This window comes from Eulemur rufifrons, chromosome 7 (genome assembly GCF_041146395.1).
Source record: "Eulemur rufifrons isolate Redbay chromosome 7, OSU_ERuf_1, whole genome shotgun sequence".
NCBI classification, from domain to species: Eukaryota; Metazoa; Chordata; class Mammalia; order Primates; family Lemuridae; genus Eulemur; species Eulemur rufifrons.
This window is the reverse complement of record NC_090989.1, coordinates 190,061,472-190,081,775: the sequence shown is the minus strand read 5'-3', so window position 1 is coordinate 190,081,775 and position 20,304 is coordinate 190,061,472. Positions and strand designations below refer to the sequence as shown.

General features: G+C 55.4%; 1 protein-coding gene across 6 annotated transcripts; it reads left to right on the top strand.

Annotated features, from left to right (window-relative positions):
• Positions 1–1,492: 1,492 nt before the first annotated feature.
• On the top strand, positions 1,493–18,586 carry RNF44 (ring finger protein 44). 6 transcript variants are annotated; one of them, XM_069476149.1, is made up of 11 exons: positions 1,493–1,661; positions 12,728–12,878; positions 13,043–13,262; positions 13,665–13,832; positions 14,331–14,504; positions 14,598–14,759; positions 14,854–14,978; positions 15,412–15,499; positions 15,587–15,708; positions 15,852–15,951; positions 16,160–18,173. In XM_069476149.1, the coding sequence occupies exons 2-11, from the start codon at positions 12,772–12,774 to the stop codon at positions 16,220–16,222; spliced, it is 1,329 nt and encodes a 442-aa protein (XP_069332250.1). In that variant the 5' UTR covers positions 1,493–1,661; positions 12,728–12,771; the 3' UTR covers positions 16,223–18,173. The 6 variants fall into 6 exon arrangements, with proteins under 6 accessions (XP_069332250.1, XP_069332251.1, XP_069332252.1 ...); XM_069476150.1 differs by lacking the exon at positions 1,493–1,661 and adding an exon at positions 1,680–2,416; XM_069476151.1 differs by lacking the exon at positions 1,493–1,661 and adding an exon at positions 7,077–8,446 and having other exon boundaries at positions 13,073–13,262; positions 16,160–18,586.
• Positions 18,587–20,304: the final 1,718 nt, after the last annotated feature.

The window sequence follows — 20,304 nt, the reverse complement described above, 5'->3', positions numbered from 1 at the left end:
TTCTCATTGCCTGTCTTTGCTATGGGAACCCGCTATGTGCTAAGAAATTGACCATGTTGAAACCAGTGTTAGCTTGCCCCAGACTAGCTGTATGACATTGGTTAAGTCATTCCTTCCCTCTGAGTGACCACTTCTTCATCTGCAACGTGGAGACACCCTGGCCCCCACCCCAGCGTACAGCTCGGGGGTAGCCCGGAGTGAGGTGAGAGTCTGGGCTGAGGGTGGGTCTTCGGTGACTATGCGTTCAATCCCTCGACTTCCCAGTCAGCCCTCCACGTTGCACTTTGCAGGGTGCAGTCTCTTCACTGCTGTTTTACAAAGGACAAGCCTGGGAACAGCCCTTTGGTGTCACAGACTCACAGCCTCCCGCCCTAGAAAGAACTTAGGGACCCATGAAACCTAATTCTCCCCATTTCCGCCCCAGAGACCCCTTCCAGGGCACACATTCCTTCAAATGCGCCCCTTCCAGGTGGCTGTTCTGCCAACAAATGAAAGCTTTAAAAACTAAGTCGGTCTCGAGGCAGCTGTTCAACTGTCTCATCGGCCCTCCGCAGAGGAGCTAAACCCTGGGCTGAGAAGAGGGCCTCGTGGGCCGGTCTCCGGGAGGCGCGGTCAGCAGGGCCCGCTGACGTTGCAGCCCTCGCTGCCTCAGACGCCCAGGGATGGGGGCGGCGGGGCTCCCCGCTGGGACCCGGCCTGAGCAGGTACCGGCAGGCTCCGGTCCAGGCTGGCTCTAGCGAGGGCACACGGGGTGCGAAGGAAGTAATCGGGGCCAACAGCTCTAAGTCAGTGCTCCAGGTGTCAGAAGGTGTGTCCTGGCCTACCCAGACCTTTGGACAGCATTTGGATGAGCCAGGTGTGGTCCCCTGCCCAACTCAAGGGGCACCTGTCCACAAGGCAGCCTGGGAAGCTCACTGTGCTGTGGGCTGTGACGATATAGGGCTGAGTAACAGGTCCAGGTCCAAGGCTGCCTTCAGAGAGTGGCAGGCAGCCAGGCAGAGTAGAGCTAAGAGCTCGGGAAAGGGACTCAGATGACTCGGCCGGCCGCCTCGCTTCTCGTCGCTGGGGTCGCCCAACCTCCACCTGAAGAAGGTATCATCACTTCCATTTCGCAGACAACAAAACGGAGGCTCAGAGAATGGCCCAAAGCGGGGAACCAAGAGCTACCGATCCCAGAGCCAGTTCATTGTGCATCTATCCGAGGCTGGGGAGGAAAACAAACTCTCCGGGAAGCGAAGTCGTATTATTTTCCCCATTTCACAGACGAGGAGACTGAGTCAGCCGCTCATCCAAGGTCGCGGACGCTGTAAGTGGGCGGCGGGGACGCCGCGAGTCGGGCGTTCTGCCCTTACGCGCTCTTTGCGGCCCGACGCCGGGTGGGCGTTGCCAAAAGACGCCCCACCCCGTCCCCCCTGCCACCCCCACGCAGGAACTTGGTGCAGTCCGGACGGATCCATTCGCGCGGAGCCGGGTGGGACCGAAGCTGCGCAGCGGCGCGGGCCCGCGCGCGCCAGGTGGTGAGGTCCGCGGACGGTTCCACTCCGCAGGGCCGGAGGGGCCGCGGCAGGCGGCGCGCGGGCCGCAGCGGACCGGGACTCCGGGCTGCAGCTGGAGCGACGCGCCGGCCGCCGGGTGGGGGTGGAGCCCCGCCGCGGCCCCAGGTAACGCCCGGCCCGGCCCCTGCGCCGAGCGCCCCGGACCCGGCCGGCGAGGACGCACCGGGCGGCCGCGGGCCGGCAGAGGAGCGTCGGGGCTTCCGCGAGGCCTCTGCCTGCGCCCGCACGGCCGGAGCTCGCTGTCCCGGGTCCGGGGACCAGAGCCGCGCCTCTCTCCTGCATGTCGCTAGTCCAAGTGCCCCAGTGCGTGAGCCCGGGGAACTACAAGTTCCGGCGTGCCCCGCGCATGTTGCGCTCGAAGCCTCCGCGGGTCGCGGCTTAGCTGGGACCCAGGCGTCCGGGACCGAGAGCCGGTGCTGCGCTGCGGTTCTTTAGCCTCGTCATGTCGGTCCCAAACATTTTACCGTCGCCCTCTCCCAGCCGCTGGGAAGCCAGAGGGCTCCGGCCCTGCCCTGGAGCGGCTGCGGGTCCAGGAAACAGTCCCCCTGCACCCCGGCGCGGTCGTTACTGCGTTCTGGATGTCGCAACGCCGAGGGGTCCTGGGAGGATCTGTGTCTTGCCCAAGGTCACACAGCTGCCGTTGCCTGGGAGCCACTAAGCTGTAGTCGAGTTGGTGCGGGGGTCGGGGGCGCGGGAATTTGGGGGCAGGGGAGGATGCTTAAGATGGAAGAAAAATGGGGAATTCAGTTGGGCTCATCTCCCTAGGTCTGCCAGGCACCGCACTCCCGCAGCCCCCGGTTTTCTTCTCCGGACAGTGTTGGTGGTTCTTGCTCGCTTTGCAGACCCTGGGGGGTCCAGTGGTGAGAGCTGCGGGGGCGGGGTGGGGGGTCAGAAAGGGGACCTTCTCCAGGCCACACCCACAAAGCTCACACATCCAAATGCAGACCCAGACCCCGGAAGTGGAGCAGGTACAGCCCGAGGCACACACAGTGAGACCCACCGTTGACTCACCGAGGTAGGTGGGTGCTCTCAGCCCCGTATTACACCTGGACAAACAGCTTCACGGAGGTTAGTGGCTTCCTCAAGGTCACAGAGCTGCTAAGAGGCAGAGCAGGCTGACTTTGGAGGCTCTGTATTTAACCATCAGTGCAGCCCTGGCCCCTCAGTAGCCGTGCTGGGCACGTACTAAGAGCTCAGTAAATGTCATCCGTCACTAGTTATTGTCGTTGGCCTAATTTTACAGAGGCGAGACTGAGGAGAAGAGACGCCAAATAACTTACCCACGGCCTCAGAGCTGGAGGCGGAGTGCTGTAGACACGGGCCCCAGACCAGGACACCTCTACAGACAGCCTGCCCTCGTGCTCTACAAACACAGCCACTTCTTTGTAGGGGAGTCAAAGCTGGGGGTTGGGGGCTCAGATGTGTTGAGGCCTGCCTTGAGTGGACAGGACTTGGCAGGGGACCGTCTCCACCCTGGTGTGTGAGGCTCTGGGCTGGGGTCTGATGCTCTGTCGAATCTGGGAGGTTTGAGTCCCAAGCTGGGTCTACCAGGCTGGACTGGGTGTCCCTGGTCTCTATGTTCCTCGGTCTCTATGTTCCCACAGCTCCATCCTGGGAAGGTTACAGGACCCTGCCTCTTTGGAGGAGGGCCTGAGGGGCTTTGGAAGAAAGGAGTGGGGTGCTTTCTGACCCCGAGAGAGGGAGCAGCAAGTTGTCCAGGCTATTGGGGAGGAGGGAACCCTGGCTAGGCAAGGCCCCAGCAGGAAACGATGACCACAACCTCCTCTTCCCCCTCAGCTGCCCAAGTCCCTCCCATCTGCAGAGGAGGCCTGGGGGAGGAAGCTGGAATGTAGCATCAAGTGCTTAGAACCCTCTCTGGCTCTCACCCACTCTGTGTGATATGGAGACACCTCCTAGTGCCTGAGCCTCTGCAGTGTCCTTTTGCTCCGGGGACTTCTGTGCTTCTGATTATTGATTTGATTATGGGGGCTCCTGTGTTGGCATTTGCATTGCACAGACCAAGCAATGTGAGATTAGAATGTGACCCCAGGTTTGCCCCTCAATGGCTGTGTGATACTGGGGGAGTTTATCACCTCTCACCTCATCTGTAAAATGGGGCAACACTGGGATCTAGCTCTTAGGTCATGGCGAGAGGATGATCAGGGTAGGATTTGCCCAGACTTACAGGAGACCCTAGGACCCCCATTTCTCCACAGAACGTCACAACAGATGACAGAGCAGAGGTGGGCCACTCCATTTGTGGTTTCTGGAGCCCACAGGGCCACACTTCCAGGTTCTGTGGTGACGGGAGCCACTTCCTGACTCTGAACCACTTTCCTCTCTGTAAGATGAAAGTAAACAGTATGTGCCTTTGGGGGGGACGGGAATGAGACACACAGTAGGTATGCAGGCCATATCCCTATATGGGGGTTCAAAGTGTAAGACTTTCTGTGAACCTGAAGAGAGAGTCAAAGAAACATTCAGATTTCTGGCTTCTCTTGCAAAATTGGAAAATCTGGGAAAATTGTGTCCCCCTTCCCACTTGCTCCAGAGTGTTTTCGCATGTGCCCACAAAGGCCTTTCAGGTGAGGGGGACAGGTTATTATTGGCCTCTGGCCTGGGGGAAACCCTGGGGGACTGTGGGGATTTACTGAGGGCTTCCTGGGGCCAGGCCCAGGCCCGAGGAAATGAATGAGGGTCATGCCTGAGACAAGACAGGGCAGGGATTCCCTGGCCCTGTAGGATCAGGGGCAAACCCAGACGCCCTCCCCTGGGTATCTACCATCCAGGATACGCCAGGCCCTGAAGCTGGGAGCAGGGGTAGCAGTCCCATGGCGATAGCCTCCTGCTATCATGATGCAGTGTGACAATAATCCTACCGCACTGAGGAAGCCAGAGCAAGCTAATAAGTCAGGGAAGGGAGAAGTCTCAAAGCGGGCAGTTTTTGAGTTGGCCCCAAAATTTGAGCAGGATTTTTGCCAGAGGTGAGTCAGGGATATTGAGGACATACTAGGCAGAGAGAATGGCACAGTCAGAGGCTTGGTGGCTTAAAAGCACATAACTAGATTGTGACTAGCGGGTTGCTTTCTGAGGATGGGAGTGATAAAGGTATTTTCACCATGTGGCCTTGGACAAGTCACTTCCCCTCTTTGACCCTCAGATACTCATCCATAAAGTGAGGCTGGATTACCCTAACTTCCAGTGAAGCCTGGTCGTCAGTGCACTTAAAAACATTGAATCCCGGGCCGGGCGTGGTGGCTCACGCCTGTAATCCTAGCACTCTGGGAGGCCGAGGCGGGTGGATCGTTCAAGGTCAGGAGTTCGAGACCAGCCTGAGCAAGAGCGAGACCCCGTCTCTACTAAAAAAATAGAAAGAAATTATCTGGCCAACTAAAATATATATAGAAAAAATTAGCCGGGCATGGTGGCGCATGCCTGTAGTTCCAGCTACTCGGGAGGCTGAGGCGGTAGGATCGCTTAAGCCCAGGAGTTTGAGGTTGCTGTGAGCTGACGCCACGGCACTCACTCTAGCCCGGGCAACAAAGCGAGACTGACTCTGCCTCAAAGAAAAACAAACAAACAAACAAACAAAAAAAAACGTTGAATCCCCTCAGCAAGGAGGGGTTTATTGAGTGAGACGTGCAGTGATCGTGACAGAGCTGTGTGCACATTAAATGGCATGAGGTGAAGGTCAGGGTGCATATAGCCCTGTATTCAGAGATGGAGAAATTCAGTACAAGCTGGAGACATCACAAACAGCTTCCTGTAAGTGGTGAGATGGGAGGAGAGCCTCAAACAGCAGAAAAGAGGAATGGGTTGGTAGAAAGGAAGACACAGGGCATCCCAGGCAGACAGTCCGGCCTGAGCAAAGGCAGGAAGGTGGCAGGTGAGGAACACGAGAGGAGCACCACCATGATTGTGGAAGAGGGGATAGGGAGAGGTGACCCCTAAAGATCTGGTCAGGGAGAGCTTGTTAAGTGCAGCCCCCAAGGCCAGGTCTACATGCATTTGACAGGGAGCCACTGTAGGCTCTATTCCTATAAAGGAGGCAAAGATGATTTGGCATATGTAGGTACCTTCGAATGTGGGGTTTTCTAATTGTTTTTACGTGGCAGGGAAAATAAAATGTTGAAAACCAATTGAAGAAGACGACATCACCTTGTATATTCACAATTATTCTCATGCACACATAGTTTTAACTGTGATGGATAGAGTTTGGCATTCCAGGTAACATCTGTAGCACTGTATCATGAACCTGATCTTGTGTTGCTTAGAGATCTGCAGACAGTCCACTAGGTACTATTCTCAGTCATTGTGTTACTGGCCGCACATCCACAGTGATACTGGTTGTTTTCGATCTAAACATTGCCATAAGTATGTCTGTTCCCCAAACTTCCTTCTGGGTGGTTTCCACTGGATACCTTTTCTGAAGGGGGATTTCTGACTCTAAGGGAACAAAAGTTTTTATGGCTTAAAAGATGTAAAATCTACTCTTTGATAATAGTTTTCTTTAAAATTTTCAATAGGTTATACTGCATAGGACTTTTAAAAAAGCAAATGGGCTGGGCGCGGTGGCTCACGCCTGTAATCCCAGCACTCTGGGAGGCCGAGGCAGGAGGATTCCTTGCGCTCAGGAATTCGAGACTAGCCTGAGCAAGAGCAAGACCCGTCTCTACTAAAAATAGAAAAAATTAGCTGGGCGTGGTGGTGCATGCCTGTAGTCCCAGCTACTTGGGAGGCTGAGGCAGGAGGATTGCTTGAGCCCAGGAGTTTGAGGTTGCTGTGAGCTAGGCTGATGCCACAGCATTGTAGCCCAGGTGACAGAGCAAGACTCTGTCTCAAAAAAAAAAAAAAAAAAGCAAAGGTACATATCATATACCTATAGTCTATCCTCCTGACTCAGTTCTCCTTTCCAGTACTCCCTGAAGACAATTGTTAATCAGTTTCTTGTATGTCCTTCCAGATATATTATATGCAAATGTGGCATATGCCCAATTAAAACAAACAACCTGATACTGTTACAGCTGTTCAGCATCTTGGTTTCAATTTTATTTTTAAATTTGGAATTATGAAATATGTTGAAGATGCATAGAAAATGAACCCCTCACCCCTGCCCTAGTAGCCCACCATACAGGTTTAACAGATGTTAACATTATGCATTGGTGACTTTTTTGTTATGGCTGTCTTGGAGGTAGCCCCATGTCACCTCCAGCTGCCTCTTTGTGGTAGCTGCACAGGAGTCCAGTTATTAGTTATATGGGTACACCCACCATTCTTTATCAGGCCTATATCCAGCTCTTGCATATTCAGGGTATTACTGATTTTTTTTTTTGCTTATATAATACTCAGTTCATTGGGTAATACTCCACTCTGTATAATGTCTGCCTAGGGAGGCACCGAGGCACAGGAGAACAAGGCTTTGGCTTGGGGTCAAATTTGTGCTCCACCATACTTCCTAGCTGTGTGATCTGGGGTGAGTGAAGGCCCTCACTTTCCCCATCTGCAAAATAGACTGGCTATGGTAATCCCTGTGTCTCAGCTGCTGGGAGAAGTAGAAAACTAAAATATAGAGGCTTCATTGGGTTTAGCTCCCCAGTTTCCCCTGGGAAGGGAGCTGTCTGCGAGGACACCCAACTCTCCCAGGCCCAGCCTTGAGCGCCAAGAGCCCGCAGCATCTGCAATTTTGCATTAAACTACTCTCTGTTCCCCACCCCTTTCCCGTGTCATGCAGGGGGCGGGGCGGTTAAATGTCTCTGTGACGTCAGGGCGCGTCGGACCAATCTTCCTGCCCGGCAGGCGTCAGCTTGTTTGCATGGGTCGCCCGCCATTGGTCTGTTGGGCAATCCAGGCCGTCCCAGCTTTTTAAAGACTCCGTATAGTATAAACAAAGAGCTATGGGGCGGCCAGGCCATGATGTCATCGCGGTGCTGCAGCTCTGGGGGTGACGTCATCTCTGGGAAAGTTGCCGGCCCAGGGCTATTGGGGCCATCCTAACCACTTGGACCGACTTGCGAGGCCGCTCCCGCCCCGTCGAAGGTCAGCTCTATTGCACTTCAGTGTACCTGGCGGCGCCCGGTCCCCCAGGAGGGGACTATGACACAGTAAGTCTGTGCTGCGGCTCTCCCAGCGAGACCCATTTCTCTGGCAGGGAAACTGAGCCCCGGAGGCGCGAGTAGTTCGCAAGTTTGCATAGCATAGTCTAGTTGTAGCCGATAGGTCGTGCCCACCCCGGGGTCTCCTCATCTTTAGGTCGGGCCACGTTACCCCGCCCCTTGCCTTGACTATTGCTGCGGTCACTTTAAGGCGAAGGTGGGAGGTAAGAGGTGGTTTTAAAAAAAAAAAAAATCTGTCTCAAGATGGCGGTCCAGTGGTCACGTGCCTGGCAGAGGCGAGTGATTGGCTCTCGGAGCCTCCGTGGGGCGGGGCTGCCGCGGGCTCGGAGACTGCTACTGTATCCTGGAGCCTCCAGGCGCGCCCCCGCGGGCCCCCCTCCCTCCTGGCGCGCGACTCCGCCGCTTCGAATGTTGTGAATCAAATGTGGGGTTTGTTACATTCCGCAGCCGCCGCGGACAGTTCTTAAAGGGCCAGCCGTCAGCAGCCGCGCAAACCCAGCCGCGTCCTGCGCTGCCTCTGGCTGCCGGAGGGCCTGGGCAGAGAGAGAGAGTGAATGCGCGTGGGCCTCGCGAGGCAGACGCTGTAGGGCGGACAACAAAGAGAGAGGGCCCCGGAAGGAGCCGGGCTGCCCTCGGACCGGGGGTGGGGAGGGGAGCACATCGTTCCGCAGGGCGGGGGCTCTTAAAGGGTCCAGGCAGCGCCCCCCCGCCCCCCTGCCCAGTTTGGCGGTTCTAGGTCGGGAACAAAGGAGTCAACGTGTGGCCGGGCGGCCAAAGGTGAGTCGGTGCCAGGGCCCCCAACTCCCGATTCCTGCACTCCTGAAACTCCTGTTCCCCTTCCCGGGGAATGGGGGCCATGATCCAGCTGGCTCCGCAGGGGTTAATCACGGGCGGTCACCTGCACTAGGGGTGGTGAGACCCCTGGGATCAAGGACCCCTCCCCAAAACCCCCCAGGCCAGGCTGGGTCTTCCTTCTCCCAAGGCTGAGCGCTGCGGTTGGAGAGGAAGGGCTGAGCCGCCCCCTCCCCCTGCGGCCGCCACTTCCTTTGTTGTTGCTTTTGTCTCACGCCGAGCACATGGTCCGGGATCCTCGGCTCTTAAAGTCACAGCGCTCCGGCCGCGGCACTGCAATCTGGCCTCCCGCCCCCAGTGTACCTCCAAGCGCGGCACAAAGGAATGGGCGGGGGACTAGGGAGGCCCCTCTCGGCGACGGTGTCCGCGCCTCGGCCCCCCCCCCCCCCCGACCCATACCTAGGGAGGGGTTACTGAGGAAGCATCCTGTAACCCCATAATCTGCTCCTGGCCCGCTTTGGGTGGGGACCTGCCCCTCAGGGACAGTGGTTTCCTCCCCCACTAATGTGATCTCTTGGTTTCTTCTTGTCTCTTCTGGTTTTATTTGGGCGCTCTGGGAAGGAGAAATTTCTGCCCCCATTTTACAGTTGTGGCAACGGAGGCTCATATACAAGTGAAGGGATTTCCTTGACCAAGGTCACTCAGGGAGTCTGGGCTGGCCACGGACTCCTCGCTCCACGTATGTTGGTCTATCCCTCAATGGCCTCCAGGCACCACGCGTTGGAGAGCTCTTTTTGCTGGGCCTCTTTTGGGGTGGGAGGGGCAGGAGAGGAGGACTTCTTTCCCTGCCTGAATCTACTCATGCTCCCAGGGTCTGACTTTGATCATCTCCAAAAGGAAGTGCTTCTTCCTGCAAACAGACCACAAGCCCAAACGACATGTGAGGGGCTCCCTAGACCAGAGTCAGGGCAGCTGCTTGGGTCACTGGATTTAAGAAGTTGGCTAGGGATGGGGGACTGCAAAGTAGGGTGCCTGCCTCCAGGCAAGATTAGACTTACAGATGGGGACTCTTAAAGACCCCTTTACACCCACCTCACTCACAGCACAGCACAGAGGAGGCATGGAAAGGCAGAGCAGTTAGGGGGTGGGCACCTGTCCGCCCTTGCTGTTTGACCTTGAGCAAGTTGCTAGCGCCTACTCCGAGTCTCAAAGGCTTCTTTCCACAACAGAGCTAATCACGGGTGTCTGAAAGCAAATGCTCTCCCAACCTCCTTTATGGCTGAGAATATAGATTTGAGGTTAGGTGATTTCCTCACACTACTAGTGCCAATGAGTTGGGGACTGGGGGAGTCTGGGCCTAGGGGGCCAGCTGGGTCCAATTCTGTTCCTCTCTGAGTTTGTGGCCTAGAGCAAGTTACTGCCATAGACTGGGCCTCAGTTTTCTCAACTGCAAAGTGGCTGTGCTCCCTCTTTGCTATCTCTGTTCCTGGTAGAACTTAAAGAACCAAGAGCCACTCCCTTCTCAACTGGGGTATTCCCCTGTGCCAGCATATTTCCCTGCTGCCCCCAGCAGAGCTTGAAGTGGCGGCATCCACTTTCTGCTGGGGGGTTGGGGATGGAGATCAGTATATCATGTTTTCTGATAATGATCATTCATACCGAAGCCGAGTTCAAACTTTATAAATCGCTTCTGCTGTTGCCTTGGAGCAGTCCATGACGTTGCACTGGGAGGTAGTTATTGGGCTGTTCCCATTTTAAAGATGGGGAAGTTGAAGATCAGAGAGGGGAAACCATATGTGCAAGGTCTTCAGCCAAGACTCTGGCCAAAAGTCAGGGGTGTCATGTGTGAGACTGAGAGTTGGCACTGTCACCCACGGCTGGAGGCCCTTCTTTCCGCTGGTTTGGTTTCTCAGCTCCTTACCATCTTCCCTTCCTTGAGGAATGGATGCCCTTGTAGGGAGCTGGCCACGGAGCAGATCCCCATGGGCCTGGGCCTCTTTGGGAATCCCTTGAGCCTTGGCACTGCGTAGCCATCAGCAAGACAGACAGCCTGGCACAAGGGGAGCAGTTGAGGCCACCGGCTCGGTGATTAATCATGGGTGCTGTATGGTCACACTGCCTGGGTCATGTCCCAGTGCATTCAGTTCCAGCTGACTGGCCTTGGACCTCACCTCTGTGCCTCTGTGTTCCCCTCCAAGGGTTGCTAGGAAGCTTCCACGTGGGAAATATCATAGTTACTACTGTTAGTGTTCCTCATCAGCAGAACTGTGGGTTCCCAGGATCTCTGAGGTTAGCTGGGCAGAGGTTCCCAAACCCAGCTGTGCTATAGAGACTTGTGGGGAATTTGATAAAAACCTTGTTCCCCAACTCTCCAAAATTTCTGGCCCAGAAGGTCTGGGGTGGGCCAGGAGTGTGTCGTTTCAGTTATTTGGGGATTCCCTCCGAGTCTCCTTTGGCCCTGCTTGCTTGCTTGGATCGTCAGCAGGATTCAGGTAAGCTGTGTGCCAGGATGTGCGCTTGGCCTTTGCCAGGGAGCACAGACTCAGTCACCTGTGGTCAGTGGGCAGAAATCGGACCTGGGGTGACCTGGAGAGAGAGCTCTTGCTCCAGGCGAGGGGGCCAAGCAGAAATAAAGCCCACCAGGACCAGATTTTCCACTTTTCTTTCCCCTCTGACAAGAGGCCAGGTCTTTTTGGTAATCTTAATCATTGCTGCCAGCCTGTGTGTGGCCTTTGGCCTGTATGAGCGGCTCTCTTCAGGGCACAATTATCACATCAGGCCTGCCCTGTGCTAGACACCAGGTGGTCACTGGGCCCTGGAGTTCCCTGGGAGCAGTGTGAATTCCAGCTCTTACACCTCACACCTCTGTGGTCTTGGCCTGGCGCTGTCCTAAAACGTGGGGAAGATCCTCCCATGCAGGCTTCTTTTGAGAAGTAGGACCCAGCTTATGGCCCAGCACAGCGGAAATGGTTCTTGCTGCTGTTGGCAGGAAGGAACAAGGTATTGAGCTGCCGGGCGCACTGGCTCCTGGCTGTGTCAGCAGGGAGGTGACACTGAGAGCTGGGTATCAAAGATGCGAAGGAGTTGTGTTACATGGAGACGCGGCAGAGGGGTCCTCCCTGTGGTAGGAGGAGCAAAGGGCTGGTTGTGTTTGATGTACCCTTCAACTGTGCAGGGCCTGACAGGTTCCAGAGCTTTCCCTGCCAGTCCTCATCCCAACCTCTGGCGTTAATGAACGGAAGCCTGGGCACAGCCAGGTCCCCCGTCTTCCACCACCTGGCCCCTCAGCTCTAACCTGAGGGAGGTGACCCTGTCCCAGCCCATTCCTACTCAACTTCCCCTCTTAGGTTCTTGCTTCTCCTTTTTTCTCAGCAGGCCCCGCCTCCTGCTTTGTAGGCTGGGTGGGGCCCTCAGAGCAAGGGCCTGGCTGTGTGCCAGACTGCAGTCTACTCGGGGACCGCTGCCTTCATCACCTCCTGTGAAGGTTTGGGCCGGTCCTCCCTGTTGGCAGCAGGGTATGCGGAGAAGCTGTAGTCGGCCCAGCTCCCAACTTTGGCACTTACTGTGGGGCCTTGGGCAAGTCTCTTCCTTTCGCTGAGCCTCAGCTGTCTCTGTAAAATGAGCTAACGATACCTTCCTTGAGGGGTAGATGAAGGCGCACTAGAGTAGGCACTGTGGGAACAGGCTGAAGAAAGAATACTATCTTGCCTTGGACTGGAAGCCCTGAGGGCAGGAACCAGGTTAGAACCTCTTACCTGGCAATAGTGGGCGGAAAACTGGGTCTCAGGCCTGTTTGGAATCCTTCCTAAGCCTACCGGATGAAAGGGAGGAAGCTGGAGTCTCCCCAGGAAGCCCCAGCTACCTAGAGCCCACGCTGTGGCCCTGGCATAAGGCGGAGGAAGGCCCTCGTCCGCAGCCCCCATAGCAAGACAGGGCGCCCAGGAGGCCCCACCCAGCAAGAGCTTTCCTGGAGCCGGCTGGTCCGGAAGCGTGCTGGCCAGCCCTGAGGGGGCTTCGTCCCACTCCACAGAGCAGGAAGGTGAGGTCTAGGCTCCTGGCAGGCCGAGCCTGTCCCTGGTCTGTCAGCACTGGACCTCAGTGCCCAGGGGAGGGCCCGACCCAGAGTGCACATGTAGCACAGGGCGTGGTGAACATCACTGGCCCCTGGAATCACACTGTAGGGGTTTGATTCTGTCTCCCCAGCCCCTAATGGAACAAGCAGCTAGACTCTCTGTGCCTCAGTTTCTTTGTCTACTTGCCTCCTAGGGTTGTGAGCCCCAGCCCAGCCCCTCTGCCCCTCGACCCACCTGATGCAACCATGGGCTCTGGCAGTGACTAGGTGGCCACCCTGTGCCCCCGTGGGTCATCGGCGATTTTCTGCAGCACCTGGCAGCACTCCTGGCCAGCTGTGGGGAAGGTAGGAAGGAGCCTCCCTGGTGCTAGGGAGCTGGTGCTAAGCCACCAGCTAGGCTGGGGCAGGGGCTGGGAGGTGGGCACAGGGCCCTGAGCTAGCTTCCCTCCTCAGTGGGGGCAGTGACCCTGGCTTTTCTCCTTGCTCTGTGAATGAGTGGCCCCCCTCAGGCCTATCAGGGCCTCCTCTCTGTGGTGCAGCCCCGGCCGTGAGGGCCCCCTGGCCAGCCTGCCTGCCCAGCATGAGCGCTTACCCTCCCAGCAGCCGCTGCCCCGACCACCACACCTCCCTGTAGAGGAGCACCGAGCCTCGGCTCCTGCCGGCGGGAGCCCCCGAATGCTGCACCCAGCCACCCAGCAGAGCCCGTTCATGGTTGATCTTCACGAGCAGGTAGGCAGAGCACCTCCCCATCCCTGCTGCCCCCAACCCTCTGGAAAGCCAGTCTGAGACGCAGGGGCAGCAGAGGCCTAATTTCACCTTGCTTAACTTGTTTCATGCTCTAGGGAGGCATTAGTAGCCCTGTTTTACAGGTAGGTGAACTGAGGCCCAGAGAAGGGGGAGGGCCTTCCCTGGGGCCACACTGGATGACTGGCAGAGCTAAGCCCCTCTCAGATTCCCAGAGGCCTCTGTCTGCCCTGGCGGGCCTGGAGCGGGGGCACAGTCTGGTCTGTACCTAGGTAGGACCCTGCTGGAGAACGGAAGGGAGCTGGCCCTGGCAGGGCATTTCTCCTGAGAGCGCTTGCATGGCCAGGCTTCCTCCCTACACTTCCCTGGCTCTCTCTCCACCCACAGGTGCACCAGGGACCTGTCCCTCTGTCCTACACAGTCACCACAGTGACGACCCAAGGCTTCCCCTTGCCTACAGGCCAGCACATCCCTGGCTGCAGTGCCCAGCAGCTCCCAGCATGCTCCGTGATGTTCAGTGGACAGCACTACCCCCTCTGCTGCCTCCCGCCCCCGGTGAGTGAGTGTTTCCACCTCTTACTCTGCCCCGCCGCAAGCCCCAGGCACAGGCCCCCAGCTCTCCGTCCCAGCAGGGTAGCTCGGCAGGCACAGGCCACGCCTGGACTGGGCTGAGCTGAGGATGCCCATCCAGGCCGTCAGCGTACTGCCCGGCCTCCAGGCCATGGCCCTCCCCAGAAAAGCATATGTATGTTCACATACAGTGATAGAGTGTTTCAGGATTCACGGACCTTTTTGCACCTTCTGCCTTGTCGGGTGGCACAGGCATGGAGTTTAGGCTAGGGGCCTTAAGTGACTGCCTGTACAGCCCAGGGCAGGGATTGGACTTCCAGAGGGTTTCTTGTGCAGGCCCTGGAGCTGGTGGGTATGTGTGTGCAATGGAACCTTTTGCTGTATAGAATGGCCCCTGGCCCTCATCACAAGCATAGGCCTGGCCCAGAGCCCAGAATATTCTCTAGCTCCCCCCAACCCCCTGCCCACCTTGTCTCTTGGCAGCTGATCCAGGCGTGCACCATGCAGCAGCTCCCTGTGCCCTACCAGGCCTACCCCCACCTCATCTCCAGTGACCACTACATCCTGCACCCCCCACCGCCAGCCCCACCCCCACAGCCCACCCACATGGCACCTCTTGGGCAGTTTGTATCGCTGCAGACCCAGCACCCACGCCTGGTGAGTCTGGGGGTGGGTCTGATGCTAGAAGGGCTAGCATGGTGGGGGCTTCCCTGTCTCACTGACTGGCTGATCTGTCCCTGCCTCTTCCAGCCCCTACAGCGGCTCGACAACGACGTGGACCTGCGGGCGGACCAGCACCCCCTGGGTGGCTTTACCTACTCCACTTCTGCCCCCGGCCCCACCCTGTCCCCGTCGGTTCCCCTGCACTACCTGCCCCACGATCCACTGCACCAGGAGCTGTCCTTTGGTGTGGTGAGTACTGCCTCCAACGCCCACCCAGGCTCTAGGGCAATTAATTGGGAGGCGGGCCGGCTGGGCTGACTGGCACCTGGCCCCCCTCTTGCAGCCGTATTCTCACATGATGCCACGGAGACTGAGCACCCAGAGATACCGCCTGCAACAGCCGCTGCCCCCACCGCCCCCACCACCACCCCCACCACCTTATTACCCCAGCTTCCTGCCCTACTTCCTGTAAGTACCAGCACATCTGCCCCAGAGCGCAATGCCCTGTTTTCCTGTCTCCAGTGGTTAGACCCAAACACAGCCCCAGGTACCCCAGGGACTCCAAAACCATCTGGCATCCCCACTAAGCCGGACGCGCGCGTGCGCGCATACACACACACACACACACACACACTCACGGCAGTTGGACTCCCTGCCCCTCTACAATGTCCTGGAACAAACATCAGGGGCCCGGAGTTTATGTTTTGTGTGACTCCTGCCCATATGCATGTAATAAATTTTTATGTTTTTTTCTGCTGTTTAAAAAAAAAAAAAGAACCACCAGGGTCCCCCGCGTGAGCTGTGTAGAGCTCTGGGCTTTGTTTGCATGGAGGAATCTGAGGCAGCTCTGTGCCCCACCCCTACTGACCTTGACCCTGGGCCCCGACACCTGTCTCTCTAGCTCGATGCTGCCAATGTCACCAACAGCAGTGGGGCCCACCATCAGCCTGGATCTGGATGTGGATGACGTGGAGATGGAGAACTATGAGGTCCGTGGGTTCCGTGCTGAGGGCTGGGGTTGGGAGACCTGCAGCCCTGCGTGCTGCTGACCGCCGCCCCCTCCTGCCCATCTCTAGGCCCTCCTGAACCTGGCCGAGCGGCTGGGAGACGCCAAGCCCCGCGGCCTCACCAAAGCAGACATAGAGCAGCTCCCGTCGTACCGCTTCAACCCAGACAGCCATCAGTCAGAGCAGACACTGTGAGTGCTACGCCCCATCTCCGGCCCCTCTGAACACGGCGGGGCTGCAGTGGGACACCCCCACCTTCGGGGAGATCACACTCTGCAGTACACCTTCTTCCTTGGCCATCCACGTGGAGGTGATGCTCTGTACCCCTCCCCAGGTGTGTGGTCTGCTTCAGTGACTTTGAGGCGCGGCAGCTGCTCCGAGTCCTCCCCTGCAGCCATGAGTTCCACACCAAGTGTGTCGACAAGTGGTTGAAGGTAACTAGCCTGTGGTGGCTCCCAGGTGTTCCCCATGTCCTCCCCCGGGTGGGTGGGGGTGCACAGGCCTGCAGGGTTTCCCTCCTCATCCTTACCGCCATACAGAAGTTCTGGCTCCAGAGAGCCAAGTCCCACCAGGCAGCTGAACAGATGAGAGTGGGATGGGGGACAGGTGAGAGTGAAGCCTGATGTGTGCTGCTCCCCCTAGGCTAACCGGACGTGTCCCATTTGCCGGGCCGACGCCTCCGAGGTGCCCAGAGAGGCTGAGTGAGGCCCCATAGCTGCCCAGGAGAACCCTGCCCAAAGCTCTGGAAACTCGGGGGGGTAGGGGGGCCCAGGGAGGACGGGGAGGGAGTGATCCAGGCCTGCCCCGTCGTTCCCACCTGCATCTCCAGAGCTGGTGCCAGGGTCAGCCCCGTGAGAAGCCCCTGCAATAAGCCCCTGCATTTGCCAAGCTCCAAAGACTCCTTGCCCGATCTGCCTGCCTGTCCACCCGCCGCGGAGCTGCCTGAGTGTCCCGAATTTGGTTTCCCTCCTGTTTGCCTTCAGGTCCCTCCCCTTTTTTCTCCTGGCACTGCGAGCCGGGGCTCCATTGCCCCAGTGTGGCTGGTGGAGATCCGTGGCCCTAGGACGGGCAGAGGAGTCGCCATCCTGGGTCATCTGGTCTCTTGCACTGACATGGCATGCCCTCTGCTCAAGTGGCACTGCCAGGTGCGTGGACAGTGTCATGAGGCCATTCCTTGAGCCCCAGAGCTGAGTCCTCCCGCCTTGACCAGGCAGACTCAGGCAGCCACCTCTGCCTAGGCTGCTATGAGGAGTGGGTCTGGCTTCCTGGAGGACCGTCACCCCAGGCACAACATTCCAGCCCCACCCCCAGGCTGGATGGCGCCCCCGCCGGGCCTTTTGAGGATGTGGGAGACCAGCCCCGAGCTGAGGCACATGTATCCTTAGGGAGCCTGGGGAAATTGAGCCTCTGTTCCCGGTGGCTGCCCCACCACCAGTGAGGGGACATACCCATGCTTGATTTTCTCCCCTCTCTGTCGTTTTGCATGAATGTGAGGAGCAGCAGTTTTTGTTTATTCATTTGGCCTAAAATCGTGTGTAGGATTTGGGGATGTGGATACTTAAGACAATTTTTTTTCTTTTGGTTTAATGGGGTTAGGGTTAGGGACCAACCAGGATTGAGTGCCCAGGGGGCAGAGAGTCCAGTCCAGCCGCCCGGTCTGCATGCACGTGTGTGGCTGGGGCTGGGCCGGGCTGGCGGCTGGCGGTCATGGGCAGGGTTAAGGGGTCTGTACTCAGCTGATAACTGCCATGCACTGTACTGCACACCTCCCTAGAGCCTACCGGGACCGTACGTTTTCAGGGCATTTCTCCCTCTCCAGCCAGGGCCCGTCTCCCACCTGCGTGGGTGAGTCTCCTCCAAGGAAGTCCCAGGAGTATGAGGACCAGGGAGGGTGTGGACTCCCATCTCCAGGGCTCCCTCCCAGCCTGATCCCTGCCCTCTGAGGTCTGGAGGAGGCCCCTGTACGGTCTGGCTGAGCTCCCCACCCTCCTTCCCTGGTCCCATTCTTTTCCTTTCCTACCCCTAGCTGGGGTTGCTGCCGTGAACGAACCGCGTGTGGGGCGGCACATCCTAGCAGGCAGCCCTTGGCGCCTGCTGCCTCAGGGATGCTCCAACCACCCTCGTTCTCCCCGCAGCAGCCCTGGCTCCCGCCTCCCAGCCTCGCCTCCCATGGGGCCCATCAGCCTGGTCCCACCCCCACGGAGAACCCAAAGTCTTACTGTATATAACTCCAGGTGACGTTTCTATATTTATAGCAGTGTTGAAAACCCATGTGTTTTACACAGAGAACCACTCTCTCTAACCCCCCTCCCTTCCCAACCCCAACAAAAAGTTTTCAAAACCCTTACGGTTCCTTGGGCAGGCAGAAACGGGCTCACAGGCTGTGTGTTGGCTGCAGCAGGGATTCCAACAAGCAGCTATTGGGGGGAAAATACAACATTAAAAGAAAAAACATCATCATTAAAAAAAGGTTTATAAAACAATTACTTAGGATGTTTGTGATTTGCCGACCTTGCTATAGATGCCATGTTACCAATGATTTACTGTGGTGGGGGCTTGTCATTGTTTACTCTTTTATTTACCAACTTCTGGCCTAGGCATGACAGTGGGCACCTTCCCCCAGCCCTGGCTGGGCCCAGCACCTGTATTCTGTGTTAGAAAGGTTTTTTTAATATATATATATATATATATATATATATAAAATTACATATATATATATAAATACATGTAATTTGGGGGGCCCTGTTCCTTGCACATTTTACAGTTACCTCATTTTTCCCATGTATGTATTTGAGAAAATGCTAATATATAGAGAAAAAAATGGTTCTTAAAGCTTAAATGTGTGGTTTTTTCCATTCCATTGGATTCACATTGGTTTGTAGCATTTAACATAACTAGTATGTTGTATTATATATATGTGTATACTGATTGAAATTTTTAACAGATTTGTACTTTTTTTAAAATGAAAGTTGCTAGTTCTGCTTGACCAAGTAGTGCAATCATTATTTTTTTTAATATTGTTGCTGATTTCAGAGGGATATTCACTAATAAATGTATGATGTATACCAAGTATCGCCCAAGCTGCCTTTGGCTGCCTGTGTTCTTTGGTGGGAAGCTGAGGGTGGGGAGGGGCTCGGGAAGATCGTTCTCGGCTGCGGCACCGTGGAGCAGTCCTTCCTGCTGATCACGCGGGGCCACGCCGGTTCAGTGATGACTTACTCTGGCCATCTGCTGTACACATGAATTGGGTGGGCAGGATCCTGTTAGTGAGTGACAGAATTTCATCTAACTGGTTTGAGGAAACAGTCACTTACTGATCTCCTGTCATTGAAATTCTAAGGCAGGTTCTGTCGTGGCTCAGGCCTGTCATGAGGAAACAAGGTCTCCATCTCACAACTTTGGGTGGTTTTCTTGTTTTGGATTTTTTTTTTTTTTTTTTTTTGAGACAGGGTCTTTGCTCTGTCACCCAGGCTGGAGTCCCCCAAATTTCTTTTTGACAAAATTCAACATTCATCCACGATAAAAACTCTCAGCAAGCTAGGAATAGATGGTAACTTCCTCAACTTGATAAAGAGTGACTACCTAAAACCTTATAGCTAACATATGTAATAGTTAAAGACTAGATGCTTCCTCCCGTGATGAGGGCAAGGCAAGGATGTCCCTTGTCACTCCAGTTCAACATTGTACTGGGGGCCAGGTGCAATGGCTCACACCTGTAATCTCAGCACTTTGGGAGGCCAAGATGGGTGGATCACTTGAGACCAGAAGTTTGAGACCAGCCTGGGCAACTAGCAAGACCCCATCTCTACATTTAAAAAAGAAATTAGCCAGTGGTGGTAGCACACACTGGTAGTCACAGCTACTCAGGAGGCTGAGGCAGGAGGATCACTTAAGCCCAGGAGTTTGAAGTTGCAGTGAGCTATGATGAAGCCACTGCACTCCAGGCTGGGCCACAGAGCAAGAACTTGTCTTGAAAACAAACAAAAAAAACTCCTAGAACTAAATGAGTTCAGAAGGTTATAGGATATAAGGTCAACATAAAAAAATTATGTTTCTATATACTAGCTATGAACACATAGAAGTTGAAATTACAACCACAATAATACTATTTCTAATCACCCCCCAAAATGAAATACTTAGATATAAATCTAACAAAACATGTATAAGACTTGTATGTTGAAAACTACAAAACACTGGTGAAAGAAATCAGACCTAAATAAATGGAAACATACCATGTTCGTGGATTGGAATACTCAACAGAGTAAAGATGTCATTTCTTATCAAATTGATCTGTAGATATAATGCAATTCCTATCAAAACTCCAGGAAGGTATTTTTTTTTTTTAGGTACAGACATGCTTATTCTAAAATGTATACGAACAGGCAAAGGAACTAGAGTAGCTACAACAATTTTGAAAAACAAGAATAAAGTGGGAAGAACCCAAGTGTGCCATATTTTAAGATTTATTTAGGACAGTCATGCGCGTCTAAAATTAAAGAAAATAGAAATCCAAAAAAAAAAAAAAGATTTATTGTATAGCTGCATTAGTCAAGACAATGTGATATTGGCAGAGGGAATGACAAATGGATCCATGGAACAGAATAAAAAGCCCAGAAATAGACCTAACAGAAGTATAGCCAACTGATTGATTTTTTTTTTTTTTTTTTTTTTTTTTTTGTGACTAGGTCTTACTCTGTCACCCACCCTAGAGCACAATGGTGTCATCATAGCTCACTGCAACCTCAAACTCCTGGGCTCTTCCTGCCTCTGCCTCCCAAGTAGCTGGG